Source organism: Maylandia zebra, linkage group LG16 (genome assembly GCF_041146795.1).
Source record: "Maylandia zebra isolate NMK-2024a linkage group LG16, Mzebra_GT3a, whole genome shotgun sequence".
Taxonomy (NCBI): Eukaryota; Metazoa; Chordata; class Actinopteri; order Cichliformes; family Cichlidae; genus Maylandia; species Maylandia zebra.
The window spans coordinates 19,996,257-20,017,085 of record NC_135182.1 but is presented as its reverse complement, the minus strand read 5'-3'; the positions used below and the strand labels follow the sequence as shown (position 1 = coordinate 20,017,085).

Below are 20,829 nucleotides of genomic sequence, written 5' to 3'. Positions count from 1 at the left end.
ATTTGTCTCATCTGCAGGTTGAGAGAGGGGGCTTTTCTGGGGAAAAACATGTTCCCGCTTTCTACGCAGCAGAAAACCCTCTGTGGCATATCCTCACTGGTCTGCGCAGCTTCATTATTCCACTATGGAAGACTCAGAAGAGAAGAGACTGTCATATGGTGGGGTAAGAAGAAGGGAAGGTTATATAATGGGGGGATTAATATTCCAGAAAATAGCGAGTCACCACCAGGAGAAGGAGATCAGCGAGATCACAAACGAGATCTCTTCCACCCACGGATAAAAACCCTGCTGCCTCTGAACTTCCTCTGTACTCCCCGTCGCAAGTTTAATTGGCAGCAGCGTGATCGTGAGCTCCATATCTGGATTCTCCAAACATCAGCTTTTTACACGAGCCAGTGTGAAGACAAACCCCCCACGCAGACGGCGCACAGCTTTGATGCTTTTTATCTACACTACCCTGGCAGTAACAATGGCGTAACCAGAGCCTGGCAAAGATTAGTCTGCTCGAACTTTTGACACTGATCCTGGGTTAATTTAGTAGATGCGAGGATGATCTATGGTTTGTTTTCTTCCCGTGACAACTAAGAGTAATATGTGCAATATGACAGTAAAAAGGAAGAGAGGTTGTGCTGTGTAGTCTCACAGTAGAAAAAGCAGAGGGAAAAGGCCCCGGTTCTATAAAACTGAATGATTTGTTTTATCCTCGACTCCTTTCACAACTCCTCTTCTGTCTGACTTTCATGAATTTAACTCCAGCACGTCTCATCTCTTAACAGACCTGATCTCACCAGTAAGTCAGCCTTTTTTCTTCCTCCCACACAGCCGCCGCTGCTGGTAGTGGGAGGGGCAGTGAGGCTCTGTTGATGTCATTCAGAAACACATGCACACGCGCATCACTGTACTAGCAAGGACACAGTATTAGCTTGATCCTAATATTTGCTCATGAGGGATCTAGAAATGAAATGAGATTTTCTTTCTTGCTTGCTTGCTTTTATTGAAATTTTTTGGTATTTAAAGAACCGAACGCATCAGTCCTTGCTAATTTCATTTGTGTGCGGCGAACAACGAAGAACACTGTCTTACTGAGACGTTTCAACCCGACTTACATCACAGCTTCATTCACGCACTCGACTACCTCTGAGCTTTCTCACACCCAGGAAGTGCACACTCACACTGCTATTCTCAAAAGAGCAGGATGCAACCTTGAAGTTGTTCCACAGCTTTCAATAAAAGAAAAAAAAAGTGTTTCTTTTTCAGTGAGAAATCTGTTGCTGCATAGAAAGTTGAATAGCTGTTGGTGACAGTTTCATTGCTGGCGTCAGTGGAGGACAATAACGGGCGAAGGACGGTGACTACTGATGTCAGAGGCGGATGTGTGACAAGCGGCACACAATGAAGGCCAGAGAGCGGCGGATCTTCAAGCGTTACCTCGTACAGCGGAGAGCAGATTCCATCAATCCATTCTAGCTGAAGCCCTGGCAACTCATCCTTCCTGTTTCGGTCAAAAATGGCCTGAAAGACAAAAGACAGAATTTATTTACATCTATATCAGTGCTCACACTAGACAAACAACGGTTACAAGTTAGCATCATGGTCCCTAAAGTGCTGCCGTTCTTGCTTTTGTAAAAGAAAATTCTCATTCAGCTCTCAAGACAGCTTTATAACTTTATTTTCCATTCCGCCTCATTCTCCTGCAGCCGGAATTTAAGAGGCTGTGCTTCAGAGATAGTTACTGGGATATGACTTAGAAGTTAATATTTAATTTCCAACACCCACACACAGAGCGGTAAAGGTTTGACACAAGCAGCAGACCTGAGGCTACTGAATTAGTTATTTCAGAGAGGAGGCAATGTGGCCTGGCTCGATTACTCAACAGCCATTAATTGTACGTGGAAAGCTGCCTGTTTTCCCCTTTTAAGGACTTCCAACATAATTCAAGCTCAAAAACCCCTCAGTCAAACAGACAGTGCTCTTTTGCTAATTAAAAAAAAGGAAACATATTTTCTTGTAAAGTCCCGATACACCAAAATAGCGTTAATGAATAAAAAGGTCACATTTTGCTCTAAATGCAACCGGGGGCAGTTCTTTTCTTTTTCTTCTCTCCTTTTTCTGTTTTTAAGAATTACTGCAAGTCTGTCCACAGTTTTCTTTTTGGCACAGCAGCAAGGCAGTGGAGCAGTCAAGCTGACCATATGCTTTTCTCACACTATGGGACGCAAGCTCTCGTGTTTCCTAAACAGCCACTATGTGCAGCGACTGCAGCGAAAATCTATCTTCAGCATCATCAGCTCTTAGAGGTCAGCAGAGGGGAGAGAAAGTGCAAAAAAGCACAAAACCAGAGCTGGCTCGGTTTACTCACAGAGGGCGTGAGTTTCAGCTCCAGTCTTTCTCTGTCGCCCTGCTCAAAGAACTCGCTCGTCACCAGCTCAGCCACCTGAAGAGAGACAATTCAATAAGGTGCTAATTCAGTCAACTAAGTGATTAATCGCCAATTACGCCTCAAGTTATTATGTCTGTCAAAGAAAAGCAGCAGATTCCCACAATTTATATGCAGCGGCTAGTTAAACTTTTTTGCTTCAAAATGCTTTAAATGATGATTTGATTATGAATGCAGCGTATCTTTCTGCTGCTCAGCCATTTCAGCTCCACGTGAATGGATTTGAAATACATCCACACAAATGTCGCCTGTGTTACATATGAGCATGAGAGTTCACACTGTTTTTGTCACCTTTCGTGATATTTCCCAGGGCTTAGTGACAGCACCGAGATCACATGCTGTCATCATCATGGATCTGCGAAGACATATTTATTTTAAGAAGCATTAATAATCCCAAAAAATGTAACATAAAACCAAATTCAATCAGGAAGACAAAGACATACACGATTACCTGCACATGTCTCTATGTGCCTTCACATTCCAATTGTATTCTCCATTGCTGACCAGCTCAAAGAACATGTTTCTATTCCTGAATGAAAACAAGAAATCCTCATATGTACATGTAAATTACATAAATTCCACAAGGGGGCGATGTTACCTAAAAGAAACCCATAGTAAGCTGTGAACAGCTAGAGGCTCTGTAGCTGTCAGTGTGCTACACTGTCAGGGCTCTGTGGACATCTCACTAACAGTTTAATAAGCAGTGTTTTTTTTAGCGGTACATACTCAAAGTAAAGTGTGAGGTCTGTGGCCAGAATTGACTGTTTCAGCAGCTGCATGAGGTCGCTGTACTCTGTGGACGAGAGGTTGGAGAAGATATTGTGACCCTGTGGAGAGACACACAGAGACACCATAAAGAAAACATAAGCCACGTTTCTAAAAGCATACAAGTAGCCTGAAATGAATGATTACTGTCCCTGGACATTTTGGATAAGTACCATTCCTATGACCTGCTGTATAATTTTTAAGAGAAGCACAAACCTGTCGTCAGATATACAAACTAAAGCAGCTGACGTGATAGCAGTGTGGGATATCTTTACAAATGTATTACCCAATCCGTCCACTTAAATGTTTTTACCGCAATAACTATTAACATTTGATATTTAGTCCCAAAATTTCAACTTCAACTCATCTAGGCTTGCTCACATTTGGCCTTTAATAAAAGTTTGGGCTAAATTTTGTTACAATCTACGTGTTAAAATAAGCATTTGTCAACTAGAAAGGTGGCACAGAGATCAAGGAAACTACTGTCAGTGTTGAATTGGAAGCTTTTTTGTTTTGTTTTTTACAGTCAAAGTTCTAGTTGGTTCCCAGCCTTTTTTTTTTTAATTTAAAGATTCTTTTAAAAAGAAGAATTCCAGTAATAATGTATACTAATACTACTACTAATAATAATACTTTTACTAATTAGAGCAGGGCGATATGACCAAAAATATTTATCACGATATACATTTGAAAATTTGCGATAACGATATAACTGACGATATAATTGACACTAGACAAATGCTTTACAACTCCACAACTTTATTAGTGCAAAAAACCCCATCAATGCATTTTGACTTAAACAAGCAGCTGCTTTTTATGTGCATTAAAGTTATATAAAAATTTAACAGTGCAAATGTAAATTCCTTGCTGACAGTTTAACCAAAAGGCATTTCCAGTGGAAATTCCTCAGCATAACCGTGTATAATATCCACAAAACTTAAAAAGAGGTTATACACACACAATACGGCAATGTTATGTTGAAGCACAGTAGGTATCACTCCGCGAGGCTCCTGCCTACGATAGCCGTAATGCTGCGACAGTCCATCAAGCGGTGCAGCTTCGTAGCTTAGCAAAGTCGTACTAAAACATTTGACAGATTTTCGAGCGCCATGTACCACATAAAATCGTTTCGAGGTCAGTAAACACAACCAGAATTAATACATAAGGCACACGGGATTATAAGGGGCACTGTCGATTTTCAGAAAAATCAAAGGATTGATTTTAAGTGTGCCTTATTTTCCAAACAACACGGTAATAACGATGGCCCGCTAGGATGCTCTACCAAAAATAGTGCTTTGTTGTGTATCTGACCGATGAAAGCCAAACCAGTTCCAAACCACTGAAGTTGCAGCATTTTTACAAACCAATTCTGGTTCATCCGTTTCATTCAACGATCTGCTTTCACTCTTCTCATTCTGTGTCACCGCCATGTGCATATGTAAACAAAGGCACTGCGCACGCACGTTTTACCCATATTCTATCACGATATTTCATTTTCCTATCGTTGCCCAAAGTTACACCGGTATTACCGTGAACGGTATGATATAGCCCAGCCCTATTACTAATAGGTACTAATTCATATGTGGGGAAGCATATACAGAGCATTTTGTGACCAGAGAGAGCTGATAAACTGAAACAAAAACCTTCAGTTCAATTTTACTTATATAGCTCCAGATATTATAGAGCATAGGTGTCAAACTTTGGCCCGCAGCCTAATTACATTTGGCCCGCGAAGCCATACCAAATTACTATTAGAGCTGCCTACTGGTATTATACAGCTAATATATATATTGTTTAGTATTAAGCTTTGCTTGTTCCATATTCAGTTTTTCAGCAAAACGTGTTTGAGTCCATAAGAAAAGATTCATTCTTATATCTGGAGGAATAAATATATTTCAATAAATATTAACGTTAGCCCGCAACTTTGTTCCAGTTTTGAATTTTGGCCCACTGTGTATTTGAGTTTGACACCCCTGTTATAGAGAGATATCAAGTGTATCTCTCTATAACAGGGGTCAGCCCCATCAGCCCTTTGTGTCAGCACCACAAAGGGCTGATGGGAGAATTTTAAAAATCAGGGGGTGTTTGAAGGGAGTGTGCTTACTACACCTGGTATTCACCCCTGTTAGAACCATTAACACGCCTAAATATCTAACCAAATTGTCAGTTCATATGGAAATTAAAGCCATATAAAACTACACCACCATAAAACGTTTCTGTGTTATAGAGAGAAGAGAATGAGGGAATGTGCAGTCCTATGAAGTCTTCACAAATTTGACGTGTGAAAGAGTCATAAAAAGATCTTATTTGGACAATTAAGCCATAACAGTAGAACACATAGTTAGAATATAAGCGATCACATTATATCCACTCTCCTCTAACGGATGGTTTGCAATTAGCAGAGGTTTTTAAATGCTGATCGTCACCGTTTTCCCTTTCGCAACCTGAGCACTGAACTCTAAAAACTGTGCCAACATGCTTGTAATTCCTTTCATCAGCTCATGGGTTCCTATGAAATATTGAACTGCATAACATCAGTAACACAAAGGACATCTCTCATTCTGTCACAACTGGAGCAGATGAAGGAAGGAGGCGACTGAAATAGAATGACTAGCGGGATCTGAGAGATACAAAGGAAGCGAGTGACGTTTAAAAGTTTACAATTTTATTAATGGTTTGCGCGGGCTGGCGGATTGAATTTGAGCTCCAGCTTCGACTTGAATTAGCCCCGCTGTTCATTTATATGCTAATGAACTAAGGATAACAGTAGTTCAACCCCAGTATCAACACACACCATTATGATATTCCAAGCAAACATTTGTCAGCTTACTGTGTTGTCAGCACCACGATAATGAAGCCTGTGGAAACTACCGCTAAGCTTCGCCTCAGCTGCTCCCTCAAAACGCCTTCAATTACAACTTCACGGAATCCAGTCACCTGGTAAAATGTCTCTCTCAACCAATTACCACCGAATCAATCATCTCGGTAATTACATTGATTTGAGAGTAGCGTGAGCTATTTGTTTATTCGTTCACATGTAGCAGACAATCCACACCACTTGTCTGCCTCCAAGCACTGTGAGTACAAACTACCCCCCTCTCCCCAAACAAACACACACACACACACACACACACACACACACACACACACACACTGTTTTCTTTTATGAAAAATTTAGCATTTATTCATTTGGGATGCCAGAGAGTTGAAGAGCCACATTAGGTGCACAGGAGTTTGACAGCAGGGAAACACGTGACTTCTGCGCAGTCATGGTAAAACGTAGATACTAGTCGTGTTACTTTAAGAGCATCCATCCTAAAGTCTGTGCTGGTTGGCTGACACCCTTACAGAGCCATACAAATTTTAGGCAAGCTTTCTTCTCGTCTCTATCCGGTCATTGAGTCTGACGTCACTAGCCGTATCTGGGCCTACACTCCGCTGCAGGTCCATATATCAAACGATCACTATGGCATTACTGAGAGTTGAAAAACTGTCTAAAGTCTTTCATCTTTAATAAAATGATCAGCGTTCTGCTCTACCAGGTGTAACAATTGAGTTTAACATCCAGGCATCCATGAAAACGGAATTTATGACATTTAACCGAGTTAATAGTTAGCAGGAAGTTAGCTCGCTAGCTTCTATCTAAATACAATATAGCATGTCCTGACTGCGGGGTTTTGTAAACAAATTAAAATGTACAGCTCTGTTATCACTTCCAACATAAATGAAGACAGAAAACTAAACAGCAGTGACGTTTGTAGGGTTACTGAAGTTTGGCTAGCTGGTATATAATGATGTGCTACGTGACCGCTAGCGACACAGCTATGTTAGCATAATATAAACAAGCTAACTTTTTTTTCACTCGATAAAAGTTAACTTGAGTGTTCTCGGTGGTCAGGAACAAATGTAATCGCATGGCAGGATGCTGCAAAAGGACCAAACTTCAGCCAGGAGAACAACTGAGGTGGTTCTTTTCTGCATTTCCCAGCACCACTGTCTTTTACAGATGGCTATAGATGCTCACTGTTGGACCTCTGCACTGACTTCCTCCTTATGTGCAGAAAATCTGGATTTGGATTCATCACTCTATAAAATCTATTACCACTGATTTTTCAGTCTAGTTCTTGTGTAATTTGTTATACATCAGTCTTTTCTCCCTCTTTCCCATTTAAGAAGAATCACTTCTTGACAAAAACCCTTCCACTGAGACCATTTCTGATGAGGCTCCAGTGAACAGTAGATGGATCATCTGACGGGCCAGTTTCCTCAAATATATTAGGGACACACCATACTGAGATACCACACCATACTGAGATTGGACAACATTTAAGCTGATAGCACTTCTAAAATACTATTTATTAATACCATTTTATCTGTGGCAGTTTTTCATAGATTTAATTGAGTAAACAAAGGATTTATTTTTACGTCAGATACTAGTAACAAAGTGCTTAAACGATTTAAAATTGCTTCTCTGCTAATCTGTCCATTATTGGTCAACACAACACTGGTTCATCCCTTGTGTGAGATGACTTTTTAATGCTTAATCATTCATAGATCAGTGTTAAGTGGCTTCAAAACAAAAAACATTCCTCTAAAAATATTCAGGTACAAGAACTGAACTGAAAATGAGTGGAAAAAGCAGCCAATGACCAAAGAAAAACATGTCTGGAGAGCTACTGCTCAAGACCACTTTAAAAAAAAATAAATGTCTCTATTTGGAAGTAAAATATAAAGAAATGAGGGGTGGCACAAGAATTTTACACAGTAGTGTATTTACCAAAAAAAAGGTAATATCAGTCCTTTAAGGTCATAACTTTAACCTTCTATCACTCACTGTTCAACCTTCAGGATTAATAGGCATTGACATCTACTTCAGCAGGGAAACCATGAGTGTTACTAAAATTATTGCATTTAATTTTTGGACCTGGTGGTTCCAGGTTCCTGGTACTGTGCATGCTGCTGGCAGCTGGCATCAGTAATGAAATTAGTTTGACCATGTAAAATATCAGGGCAGTGAAAAAGATCTGCAGTGCAGATATTAACAGACTTTCAATATAATGAAAAGTAGCACAAATGTGAACATGCAATGCACTGAAATACAAGAGTGCTGCAAAAAATGTCTTTGTGAAGAGATTCTGAATGTTGGGTCTTTCTGAATGCTTTCTGTTTTGTCTGAGGTAGGCATTAGCAAACCGTTTATGGTAACTGCACTGCAGCAGATATAAGAACATAGCCCACCTCGCTCTGCAGGATCATGACAGCATGGTTGAAGTGGTGGTGCTCCAGTGTAGCAGAGGTCCCATAAAGCAGAGCGAGAGCTGAGCCCGTCCTGCCAAACACACACACACGCGCACGCATATTGGGATCAAAAACGAGGGATAACATAATCAGGATTCAACACATGCAGAGAAACTGATTGAGTTTGGTATGATTTCCTCACCAACCTGTCACCACGTGTTGCAGTACAGAAAACAGCTTGAGAGTCATATCCTAAACTACAGCAAAGACGGAGAGGTTTCACACTGAATAAGATCGTCGTTTAATTTAGCTTCTAAAAAGAATACTCAAGAGAAGTGACACAGCCACAAACGACGCATGCGAGCTGGATTTAAAATGCAAAAATATCCCACATTTTAGTGCCGTCTTTAAATGTTATTTATTACCCATGGTAAAAATCAGCATTTCTTATAATGAGGGTTTTACAAATGTGAATTAGTCTGGATTAATAGGTTGAGGTGTACATGCAATTGCAGCAGATCTGTTGGCTGCTCATCCATGATGTGTGTCCTGTTCCACCACATCCCAAAAGTGTTGTTGGATTGAGATCTGGTGACTCTAAGGGCCATTTAAGCACAATGAACTCACTGCTCTGTTCAAGAAACCAGTTTGAGATGATGTGACGAGAAGATGGGTACAGTGTGGTCATAAGGGGATGAGCATGGTTAACAACAATGCTCAGGTAGGCTGCAGACTTTAAACAATGCCAAAGTCAGTCCAAAAAATATAATTAAGGAAGCAGTACACCACCAGGAGTTTGAACTGCTGCAAGGCAGGTTGAATCCACATCGTCGTGTTGTCTGGCCAGCCTCCTCATCAACAAGACATTTTAACCCAACTGCTCACTTAAGAGTTTCTCTTTTTCAGATCATTATATCACTTTTCTTTCCCATTCTGATGCTCACTTTGACCTTGAGCAGATTTCCTTGTCTACATTGTCTAAATGTACTGGGTTGCTGCCAAGTGATGACATTTGCATTATCAAGCAGCTGAACAGGTGTTGGGCTGCTAAAACCAACACTACTGTGCCCAGCTTGAAAACACTGGGTGCATTCTGAAAGTCAAAATACAATAAAGGAACCCTTAAACTGTTGAGCAGCTGAAATCCTACATGAAACAAGAATAGCGAAAGAAATCTAACTTTCGAAGCAATCTCCTCAGCTGCTGTACATTTACCGTGTTATTGAAATAAAAACTGCAACAGCGCTGTGATAAATGCCCATTCTTTATATAAACATGTTGCCAGAACAACATTTCTCATATCATTTTCTGATATATTTTCGATCATGTTCCAACATTTTTGAAAATCAGCTTGCACTATAACAATCTTGATGGAAGCAGAAAATATTTATATTCAGTAATTTATTAGCTTTTTTTAATGCACCCAGAGTCAGCAATGTTTACAGTTTCTTCGTTAAGGAGACTCTTATATAAGCCTTAAACAACTTCCGACTTGACTCTTGCTGATCTGAGCTGCACTACTGCAGACTGCTGCAGATGGGAACAGCAGTGTGTAGATTGCAGTATGTTCGTATGTGTGTGTGTGTGTGTGTGTTTCCTTACTTTGCTTGAAAAGCGTTGTTGGTGCCCCTGTGGTCCAAGTCATGGCACACACATCCGACAATAAGGGCTAAGATCTCCACGTCTGTCAGAGTCTCCTGGAAACCTGCTGTCTGATTGGCACAGAGAACAGGAGGAAAATAAGAAATCACACACACACACAGAGACACACACACACACATTCCATGTGCTCCAGAGCTGCATCTATTACTCTATAATTTTATGAAGCTGTAAGCAGTACATTGAATAAAATGAAAAAAAAAACCCCACTAAAACAGCAGCATCATCCAAAACTATATCCCTCTAAAAATGAGGGGACTGCAGTAACACAGCCAAACAGTGAGATTTATGGCTTGGATGAATGGATTCTGGAGGCCATGTGCTGAGTGAGTCACTATAGGTCATTGTGGGGATAGCGGCAAAAGATAGCAAGGCCCTCAGCCTGCTCATTAAAGCACATGGGAGAAGAGCTGAGGGGTCCACAGGAGCTTACACACTGCTATTTCTTTCCCCTCTGCCAATAATCAATTCAGATGGGATGCCACACATTAATGCTGCACTTGATTAAGTGAACTACACTGTGGTGTTTTATACGAGTTTGTGTGCATGTCTGTATGCATGTGTAATTGTGTGAGAGTGTGCGTTACCCCAAGGACCTGATAAATTAAAAGGCCTGCTGGAAAAGCAGAAGTAATTCTCTTGGGGTCTCAATTCAAACAAACACAGAACTGGCTGTTTGTACAGTTAATAATATAATGAGTCATCATTTAAATCTCTGTGAGTTCAACGTAGATCAAACTGAAATGTAGTATTACATAAAATAATACGATTTTAACAATCTTAACATTGATCATAGGGTCATTCATCAGCTGCCTAGTTGCAAGCTGGCTAGTTATTTCCATTCATATTCATGCCAGTGTGCAGCAAAGCTATTGCAACCTTATCTTTTAATGTCTCTCATTTATATGCTACGTTAACTTGATTTTCTGTACATCCAGCAACATCCAGGTCCGTCATTTAAATATACTTACTATCCTATCATATGTCAATCACCGGTATCCTGCGCTCCTATTGGTAGTCCTTTGGATCGTTTTCCTCAAAGTTTAAAAAAGTTTAACTCAGAATCCACCCCTTTCACATCGCCAGTGATTTTTCATCCATGGTTGGCTAAAGGCACTAAATGCCACTGACTTTCTATGGCCTCTGGTCGCCATGATTATGGTGGTGATAAAAAACTGTCCAACTTTGCTGCAGACATGTTCACAGCTTGGTCTGAAAAATCTTTCATTTCTTCACTAATGTAAACTGCAGAGAGGGATTTTTTTTTCACCAATTTTATTTGCATTAAAGTTTAAAGTTGTGAATTACTGGGTTTCTTTGCCAACACCAGCACCTGTAGCCTGCTTTGAGGCTTTTTAGTGTGCTTCTAGACCTAGAATTTATGGTGTTGGTACCTTTTGCAGCATTTCCAAGAAGATAATGGGGAAAATAAAGTAGCTTGCTATATGGTTAACTCTATTCACTGATTGTGCAAGACATTTGTGCACCAGATTTGGGAAGTGAAGTTCATTGAAAATGACAGCGACTTCACGTGACATCAGATGAAATAACCACTGGTTCAATTCAATCCTTTTATTGTGCCTACTGGGAAGCTCGGTTTACAGACAAACTGTCAAAACTTATCCACCAAAAAGAAGGATAAGAAAAATGGTACAAAAAAAACAACAAAAAAAACTCAATTTGGTCCAACGAAGTGGACGCAATCAGACTTAAACTTTAAGCTGTGGGACTGAATCATGTGACAACAAAGAAAGGGTACAAAAGGGTGGTAGCAGGTTACCTAGGCAACCAGAGCAACTCAAATGTCCACTAGCAGTCAACCATCAGCACCAAAGTGACAAGTGGCAAAATCGCTTTCCCCTTTAGCACTAATCAGCAAAACAAACCAAACTGGCATTAGCTGATAAGTTAGCACTCACAGTCTTGTCTTGAGATAAGTCAATTTTGACACCAAGAAAACAGGATAGTACAATTTTTTCAGCTTCCCACGTAGAGTCTATGCTATACTATGCTAACACCACAGAAACCAAAGAATTCTCACACTCCTCCAACATGATTTTGCTTGGTACTAGCTAGCTACACACTGTGGCACTACCTGAGCAGTGACTGTCCTCTCTTTTTTGCATATTGGTGGTTGTCAAAATCATTAAGGTACAATATCACTACCTACCACTTTGGAGTGTCAGCCATTATCATATCTGTGCTGGTTTTTGCTGGTGTTAATAATATTAAATGTAGTAAAAAGCAGCGTGGTTTTTGCTGCAGCGCTTTTTGAAATTCTTCATTCTGTATTTTTTCGTGGCCCAAATAAAATTCCATCACGGATACAAACTTTGGTACGTTGCGTAGGGGAGACCGGGGATAGTTGTAACGTGGGTCAGTTGTAACACTTCCAATTTCTCCAATCAGGGCTAAGTTTCAAATGATGTGACTCATCCTGTGCATGCCCAACTCAGTTCTGCTATCACATGTGAAAAATCAGCACATTTCGTCAAACACAGACAATTTAACATGAAAAAAAGTAATTTGTATGCCAAAAAGTAAGTTTTTCTACTTTATTTCAATTTGTAATAGCATTATCTGCTTTGCAGTTAAACTCATCAAACTTAAATTATGTTATTTGTATGTCTATGGGGATATATTCTGTGTGGGTCTTTAGTGCTAATGTTTTAGCCGTTGGCTGTAATGTTAGCTAGTTCATGGCTATAGGAGTCTGGGTCAGTTGTAACAGCAACAGTCTGGGTCAGTTGTAACAATAATGCAGATGTTACAACTTACCACACTATTACTTTAACTTATATTAAACAAGTTGGGGCAACGACATCAGCAGAGAGAGGTTCACTGGTCGCATTTGTATATGCGGTTAATGCCATTGGCAACACAATTCCTCCACTGTTTGTGTTCCCACACATACATTATGCAGACCACTGTGTCAGAGATGGACCAGCAGGAAGTACTGGTAGTGAAATAAATCAGGATGGGTGCAAGAAACAGATTTCCTCATCTTTCTGAAGCACTTTGCAAACCACACCAAGGTAAGCCATGATAAAAAGTAATGGAATTGCGATGCTGGTGAACAACTACATTTTTTCAGCTCCATTGTTATGTTCAAAATTGGTGCAAGAGTTGTAGATTATAATGCCCACTGAGCCAATGAGGCCAAACTCAAGGAAGACCAACCAAAATGAATGAAATATTCAGTTGCAGAAATTTCCATAATTTGTCTTTTTTGGGGGGTTGGAATATGTTCAAAAGCTAGATTTCTGCATTCTGTCACACACACACACACACACACACACACACACACACACACACACACACACACACACACACACACACACACACACACACACACAGCTACATAAATGGATGTAAGTGCATTCATGTGTTGAATAAACAAAGATTACATGTTAATATTTTGTTAGTACCCTTATTTCATTGTGTTACATTTCACCCCAGGATATGTTACAACTAACCCAGACTATGGGGTTAATTGTAACATTTCACTCTTCGTGTTTGAGGCCATACCATGCATTGGTAATTGTGCTGCAGAGAAAATAGCTGCACTATTTAATAGCAGAGACATGTAAATACTTTGCATTACATTTTGAATCCACTACCTTAAAAGAGCTCCAATTTACAGACAGAAATGTGAAAAATGTTACTACTATCCCCGGTCTCCCCTACAGGTGATGTATGTTGAACATCATAGGTGAAAAAAAAAACGCAAATGTAGAATGTAACATCATATTTGCAGGTGGATTGTCAAATAAAGACTATTTATAGGAAATTTTTAAAAAATGACATCTGTAAAAATGGGGTTTTTTGTCTTCTAAATTTATTGTCATGGTCAGCTGTGCTACTGACAGTGAAGGATTAGAGGAGGACCCAAATGCAGATGTGCAGAGGCAGACTGCATTAACTGAAAGTGAGCTGTTTAATGACTGTTTATATTCAAACAAAAAACCAAAACATAAGGTCCAGAAGAGGAAATTCTAAATTATAAAACTACAGGAACATAAAAGCTTGAATAAGCAGTAAGACAAGAGGAACAAACACTCAAACTAAGGACAAAAGGAGACAGCGATTATATGTACACAGAAGTGCAATCGGGGAAGTGGAGACAGCTGGAGAGAGTGAGAAAGCTGAAGTCAATCATAGAGAAGAAGACGAGGAAAGTAAAGCTAAAAGCAAAGTGGAACGAACAACTAACTCTAAGATAGCGAAAACATATGGATATGCAACATAGGATGCATACAAACATATATGTAGATATACACTACGATCATTATAGCAAACAAATTATTTAATTAAGTTTTCCAGTTATCAATAGCAGTTTATATGGCAACAGCCCTCATATCGTCACTGCTGGTCAGATCAACTTTCTCAAAGCTTTTCTATTCTTATCTCTAACTGTATGTTGAAATGCAATGCCTTGATCTAACTGTGTTTAGAACAGAAAGTGATCAAAAATGAGCATGACCATTACCGTCAGCATGGCAAACATGCACTGGCAAACGTTGAATGCGTGTCTCCAGTTGTGATAGAGAACCATTCTGTAGTTTTTTCTGACAGTCAGCAGCCATCTGCACAGCGTCTGCAGGGTAAGACAGGTGGCGAGATGAGCACATGGGTCAGCGGTCCTCGTGCAGTTCCAAAACTGTTCGGGGCAATCTCAATCAAGTATTAAAGCAAAGGAATTAAGACAGGGAAACTCAGTGTCCTCACCTCATAGTCAATCTTAAATTTCTGCACCATTCCCAGTTCCATAAACATTCTCAAAGCTGCCGTTATCATGGCGTCAACATCCAGAGAGAAATCATCAAAGGAGAGCTTGTCGATGCCCAGCTCGCAGACTAGGGGGATGTTAGCAGCCTGTTTCGCCATGGCAGGAGGAAACATACAAGAAGAACAAGAGCAGAAATGAAGATGAAGAGGTCAGAGGATGTTGTGCGATTTTCAGATGTTATACGGAAATATAAAAACATGCTAATTAAGACCCGAAGCTTCATTTGGAGGGGTTTAAGATTAATGAGGGGGATCTACTGGAGAATTTCATTGTTGTTTACTTTCAGAGCTCACTGACAATTGTGGCAACAATAATCATCATCAGCTTTTTTTCTGTGGTATTCAAACAAAAATATAGGATTCCAATTAAGCATTTTCATATTGAAGCACATCTTCTATCTTTAATCGGTTCTAATGAGCACAACGTCTATCTGATCAGGAGATGCTCTTCCTGACTTGAGTCAGCATTTATAATTGAAGGATTTTGAGCTTTGCAGTCAAATATATCTTAGCAGAGTTAAAGTTTCTGTAAAGCTGTGTTTCTCTTTCCTCTCTATCTGTCTTCTCTAACAACCACCATTGTTTCCTGCGCAAACATTTGCCTTTCTGGCCAGCAGGTATTCTTTAGATCTTAATTCATAGCCCCGGGGTTATGAAATGTCAGCCAGATTTGTTTGCCACTGCCTTTTTCACACCAGTGGAATCCCAGGCAAGCGTGCTCAACAAGGCTACTTATGTAGTGCAGAAAGTGGAGGGAAAGGCAGAAGCAGAGAGCAGTGCTGCATGAGGGGGCTGAAAGATCACACAGGCACACTAGAGAGCAGGGATCCTACTATGCAATAATGGCCACAGGGGAAAATCCTAAACATGAAAGTGCAGGAAAATAGGTCATATCTATTTTTCAGAAATGTCCTGCCAATTAAAAATGTAGTCATTTTCCATATTTTCATCTTTATCAATAATGCATTGTGAATGAATGCTTATTGATTGAAGTAATCCATTCCAAATGCTACAATTAGTTTAAATTCGCAGGGGACTTCTCAGCTCCTATTTATGCTTGTGCGCTGCTGCAGTTCTTTTGAAGCTGAAGTCTGCCAATAATTTCTCTCTTTTGCCATAGATTTTTTTCCCTTCTCATTAAAGTTAATAAGAAATTGTTATTTAATTAGAAAAATATATATCTTAGTTAAAGCACCTACGAGGAAACCAAATACATTGTGAGTATCTTAACTTTCTGTGAAAAAACTTTCATTTTATGTATCAGTAAAAGTTTATCTTAGATCAAACTTTTGTGAAATCGGGTTGCAGCAGAATCCTAATACACCTTTAATGTTGGTGTTTTATTTCATATGTCTTAATTAATTATTGATTCTTATTATTGTCTTATTATTATTATTAATTAAGGACAGCATTTAGAAGAACAAAACATTAGATCATGGTAATTATCTGCACCAATACAGACATCAAGAAGCCTCCCTTAAGACCTTTTCTCTTGTCTTACTTCTTGTCTTTGCTTTTGTGATTGTTTGCTTCGGCCTCAATAGTTTCCTCCAATGTCCACTAAACAGTGACTCCAAAAGTTAACCAATCTCTACAAACTCCAAATTTAAAATGACCCACTTTGGTCTTTTTTGGATAATCGGATGCCAATATGATCGATCGTTTGTGGATACTAGCCGTCAGGTTCGTGATGTACAAAGTTTATATACCTATATACACTCACCTGCACATAATTACATTAAAAACAAATAAGCAGCAACATAACAATAACAACAACCACAGGACAAGAGGGGAGAAACCGTAAATAGGAGATTAGTGGGCAGGAAAGGCCAGAGTAAAGGTGGTTTGTGAGCTTAGATTTAAAAGCAGAGATGCAGGACTTTTTTATGTGAAACTGATTCTAGAACTGTGGAGCAGTGACTACAAAGGTTCTGTCACCCTCTTTTGTTTGAGACATGACCTTGGGTCATATGACAGATCTTTGCCAATGGACCTGAGAGACCTGGGAGCTGATAGAAAATGAATGAGATTGGTGATATAAACTGGGATCTACCCATTAAAAGCCTTAAAAACAACCAGCAAAATCTTAAACTGGATTCTAAAATTGACAGAAAGCTTATGCAGCAAGGCCAGGACTGGAGGGATGTGCTCATATTTCTTACTACCAGTCAGCAGTCTTGCTGCTGATTTCTGCACCATCTGCAGACGTAGGTATGGGAAGATTAATCCAGACGTGAAGTAATAAAGGTACACATAATTTTTTTTTCCTGATCATAAGAATGATAATCTTAGTTTTGTCACTGTTTAACAGCTTTAGCAGTTGTTAATCAGCCAACCTTGTTTGTCTCCAAGACAGTCAAGTAGATGCTATAGGGAATCCTGATATTTTACTGGAAGATATAGCTGTAAATCATCAGTATAGAAATGAAAGGCAATGTTATATCTCTTAATATTATTATTAAATGGAAAAAAGTGCAAAGACCCCACAAGAAACAGGGGCAGAGAATAAGAAAAACTGACACCTTAAGAGAAGAACTGAACCAGCTGTAACCTTAATGCCAACCCATTGTTAAATGCAAGCCAAAAGAATGTGAGTAACAGATCAGTGCTCACTGTCGACAAAGCCATTTCAAGTGCTGTGAACAGCTTCAACGTCTAGCCCCCAATAACTAAGTTGCCAGCTACCATCTTTTTAAAAATGAGGCTTCAAAACAGGATTTTAGTAGCTTTTAGGGGGTTTAGTCCATTTTTTATTTAGAGTCTATGGAAGTTACCTCATTAAAAGAATACCCCACAAGGTGGTGCTTTCTTCCAATGCCTTATAGGTTTTTGATCAGGTTTATTTAGCCAAACTAAATGCTCAGTTTGTAGCTGCAAGTAATGAGTAGGATATGGCACAGCATGCTAACTTCTCTTGTGCAGTGGCCAATTTGCACCAGTGCCTCCTTTTTTGTGTTTTTCCAAAAACACAAAAAAATATATATTACAAAATACTTAAAATAAAAATATAAAAACTTGATTGTGCCACATCTGCAAATCCTGAAAGAAAAACAAAAGTTTCTACTGTGAACAACAGTGAACATCTATTACCTTGAATTTGTCAACTTCAGTCTTGGAGCAAGTGGCATGGTACGACAGAACCTGCAAAATGATGGCACAGTGTCACTCAGTGTACTTTTCAAACCCTTACCAGTAAGGCTCTACAAGACGCCCAGCTGTTGCTGCAGCTGAAAATACTGCCCGTTTGTACGTTTTAGTGGATCATCCAGATGATGACGGTAACACATCTGGAACAGCTTACAAGAGCTGCAATGTCAGCGCTGATTCCATCGCTCATTCCCCGAGAGAAATACTTTGCACAGGCCTGCAGTTGCTTATTTGATCATGTTTATTCAGTGCTACCAGACGCAGTGCATCAACATATTAGTTCACCCAGTGTCTCAATTCTGTTCTCTACTTGTCCTATTTGGAAACAGCAGTGCTAACTACCATAATGCACCTGAAAGCTCCCTATTGTAATCTAAGGACATGCTGTAAAGGCTGAATAGTGCTGAATGGCTTCATACCGCAGGGCAGATGAGGGATTGCTTTTCACTGCCTCTCATTAATTTTCAATAAAACCTTTGTGAGAAGGTTATCTACAAAGAGAGATCAGCATTTTTTTTTTAATGCGTACATTCTTCTGGAAATATGAGACAAAAAAGAGAAGCCAAGTACAAAAGACCACTGAGAGAGAATAAGTAGGAAGGGAGTTTACATTTTCCATGTAGCAGCTGTTGTTTGCTGTGACTTCTGGTTAAATGTGTTACCCCTGAGCATATGTTGATCGGAACGCAAAGTCAAGATGCCGTTATAGTGAATGAAACAGAAAAATAAATACAGTAGGACTCACAAGCACAAATAAACACGTCAAGCAGTTTGCTTAGCAGTGTTTTTACAAATATAAGTGGATACACAAAAACGCGCTCTTACATCCAAAGCCACCGACTGCTTGGCCCAAGACTTTTTCACCTGGTCGTACATGATGGTGTTGTTGATGCCCAGTCCACAAAAGATCACAAATGCCTAAAAGGATAAAACAGAGAAACTCCCATGGTTTCCAAAATGTTTAGAGAATTGCTAATGCTGAAAAAAATACACAAGCAATTGTAATACCTCAAAAAGACGCTGGTCTGCGTCATCGAAGGGTTTCCCATCGAGCCTGTTCAGCACTTGGGCAACACCTGTTACACAAAATAAGTTTACCCATACCAACAGCATAGCAGTAATGCTTTAAGGTTGATACTGGCAGACTAGTATCAGGATCAATATTATGAATTATTAAAGAAAATTAAGGGAAGAGGCAACAATAGTGCACATAAATGTGGTTAAGAAACAAAAGTCTGCAGTGCAGCTATCTCCTGTGTTAAACATTTGGAAATCAGTGAAAACAGAAGAATAAAATGATTGTTTAATAGTGCTGAAGCTGCAAAATAGATAATGTTATCTTTGACCGAAAATCCAGTTATTCTCCACAACCCTGTAGTGGGGTTTAACAAAGCAGTCTTTCCTTTTTAGACCGCTTCTCTCATTGTCTAATCAAAACAGAAAGAACTCCGGTAATAAAGGAGAACATCCAATTAATACAGCAACTCTTATTTCCACATCATTACAATTTTTATTTATCTGCAGGAGGTGAAAGAAGCCTGTCAATGGGATTATGTGTTCATTTCAACGAATAGTGTGAAAAGAATTTACAATGCAACTATGATCAATTTTCATTTTGGTGCCATTAATTTTTAATGCATGGCAAACATTCTCTAAAATCTAATTTTGCTCCTTCTGTATTGAGCTTGTAATTTGTGATGAGTTGCAGCATAGACAAGCTAATTGGTTTAACGAGGCTATATTCCTAGTGCCACAAGTGTTTCATTTAAAAAAACACACACACACACTATCACAATGATCACAGCACTAATACGGGTTTTTACGCAAACGACTTATGGTCTTGTGTGACTGTACCGTACAATTTATTCACTGCTCTGGTGGTGTCAAATTTTGCTTAGAGCTTCACAAAGCATTGGGCCAGACCTGAGCTGCAACCAGCTCAGCACTACATTAATCCAGGAGGAATTACAGTGTATCAAAGAACTAACCTAAACTCAAAGTCATCTTCATCCAGTAACTGGCAATGTTACATTCTGTGAAGCAGCAACCAGAGCACTGTTAACCTATCCCTCTAAGAAAGCACATTTTAAGTCAAAGCTCCACTTGATTGGCTTAGAACAGCAATTATAATGCCAGTTTTTTATATACATTTACCTACAAGAAAGAGTTTCTGCTGGTCAAGAAGTTGAATGAATGAATATTTAAAGTTATCAAGAGTTGATATAGCCTTTATTCAAGAAACACACATCTGTAAGTCAGAAACTTTAAAACTTAAATGTTCCTGGGTAGGTAAAGTCTTTTCCAGTCCTGGAACTGGTAAAAGCAGGGGAGTGTCGGTTCTGATTCATAAAGCAGTTAGCTTTACTGAAACAAAAGTAATACCAGATAAGGAAGGTAGATTTATATTGGTTTATGGACAATTACTGGACACACCAATAATTTTATGTAATATCTATGCACCTAATGCGGACATACCCGCCTTTTTTCATAACCTGTCACAGTATCTTTTGGAATTAGAAGGTGCACAAATAGTGGTAGGAGGAGATTTTAATCAAATACTGGATCAAGACCTAGATAGATCACTTCCTAGGAGAGGCACAGAGAGTAAATCTGTAGTTGCCATAAGGCAGATGACCTCAGATTTGGGTCTGAATGATATTTGGCGGACAATGCATCCAGAAGGCGGGGAATATTCATTTTACTCTCCGCCTCATAATGTTTATACTAGAATCGACTACTTTCTTATTTCTGAAGCCTTAGTGAATAACTCTATAGATTCAAGTATTGGTAATATA

General features: G+C 39.4%; 1 protein-coding gene across 1 annotated transcript in view; it reads right to left on the bottom strand.

The window, feature by feature from the left end:
• Positions 1 to 20,829, bottom strand: part of pde11a (phosphodiesterase 11a) — a 52,961-nt gene that overhangs the window by 5,575 nt on the left and 26,557 nt on the right. The window contains exons 8-19 of the mRNA XM_004557774.3: positions 19,043 to 19,110; positions 18,860 to 18,952; positions 17,978 to 18,028; positions 14,828 to 14,974; positions 14,589 to 14,696; positions 10,043 to 10,152; positions 8,441 to 8,531; positions 3,164 to 3,264; positions 2,889 to 2,966; positions 2,729 to 2,792; positions 2,360 to 2,434; positions 1,429 to 1,512 (exon numbers count right to left, since the gene is read on the bottom strand). Of these exons, the coding sequence (XP_004557831.1) occupies positions 1,429 to 1,512; positions 2,360 to 2,434; positions 2,729 to 2,792; positions 2,889 to 2,966; positions 3,164 to 3,264; positions 8,441 to 8,531; positions 10,043 to 10,152; positions 14,589 to 14,696; positions 14,828 to 14,974; positions 17,978 to 18,028; positions 18,860 to 18,952; positions 19,043 to 19,110 (1,070 nt within the window). The remainder of the gene's footprint in view (positions 1 to 1,428; positions 1,513 to 2,359; positions 2,435 to 2,728; positions 2,793 to 2,888; positions 2,967 to 3,163; positions 3,265 to 8,440; positions 8,532 to 10,042; positions 10,153 to 14,588; positions 14,697 to 14,827; positions 14,975 to 17,977; positions 18,029 to 18,859; positions 18,953 to 19,042; positions 19,111 to 20,829) is intronic.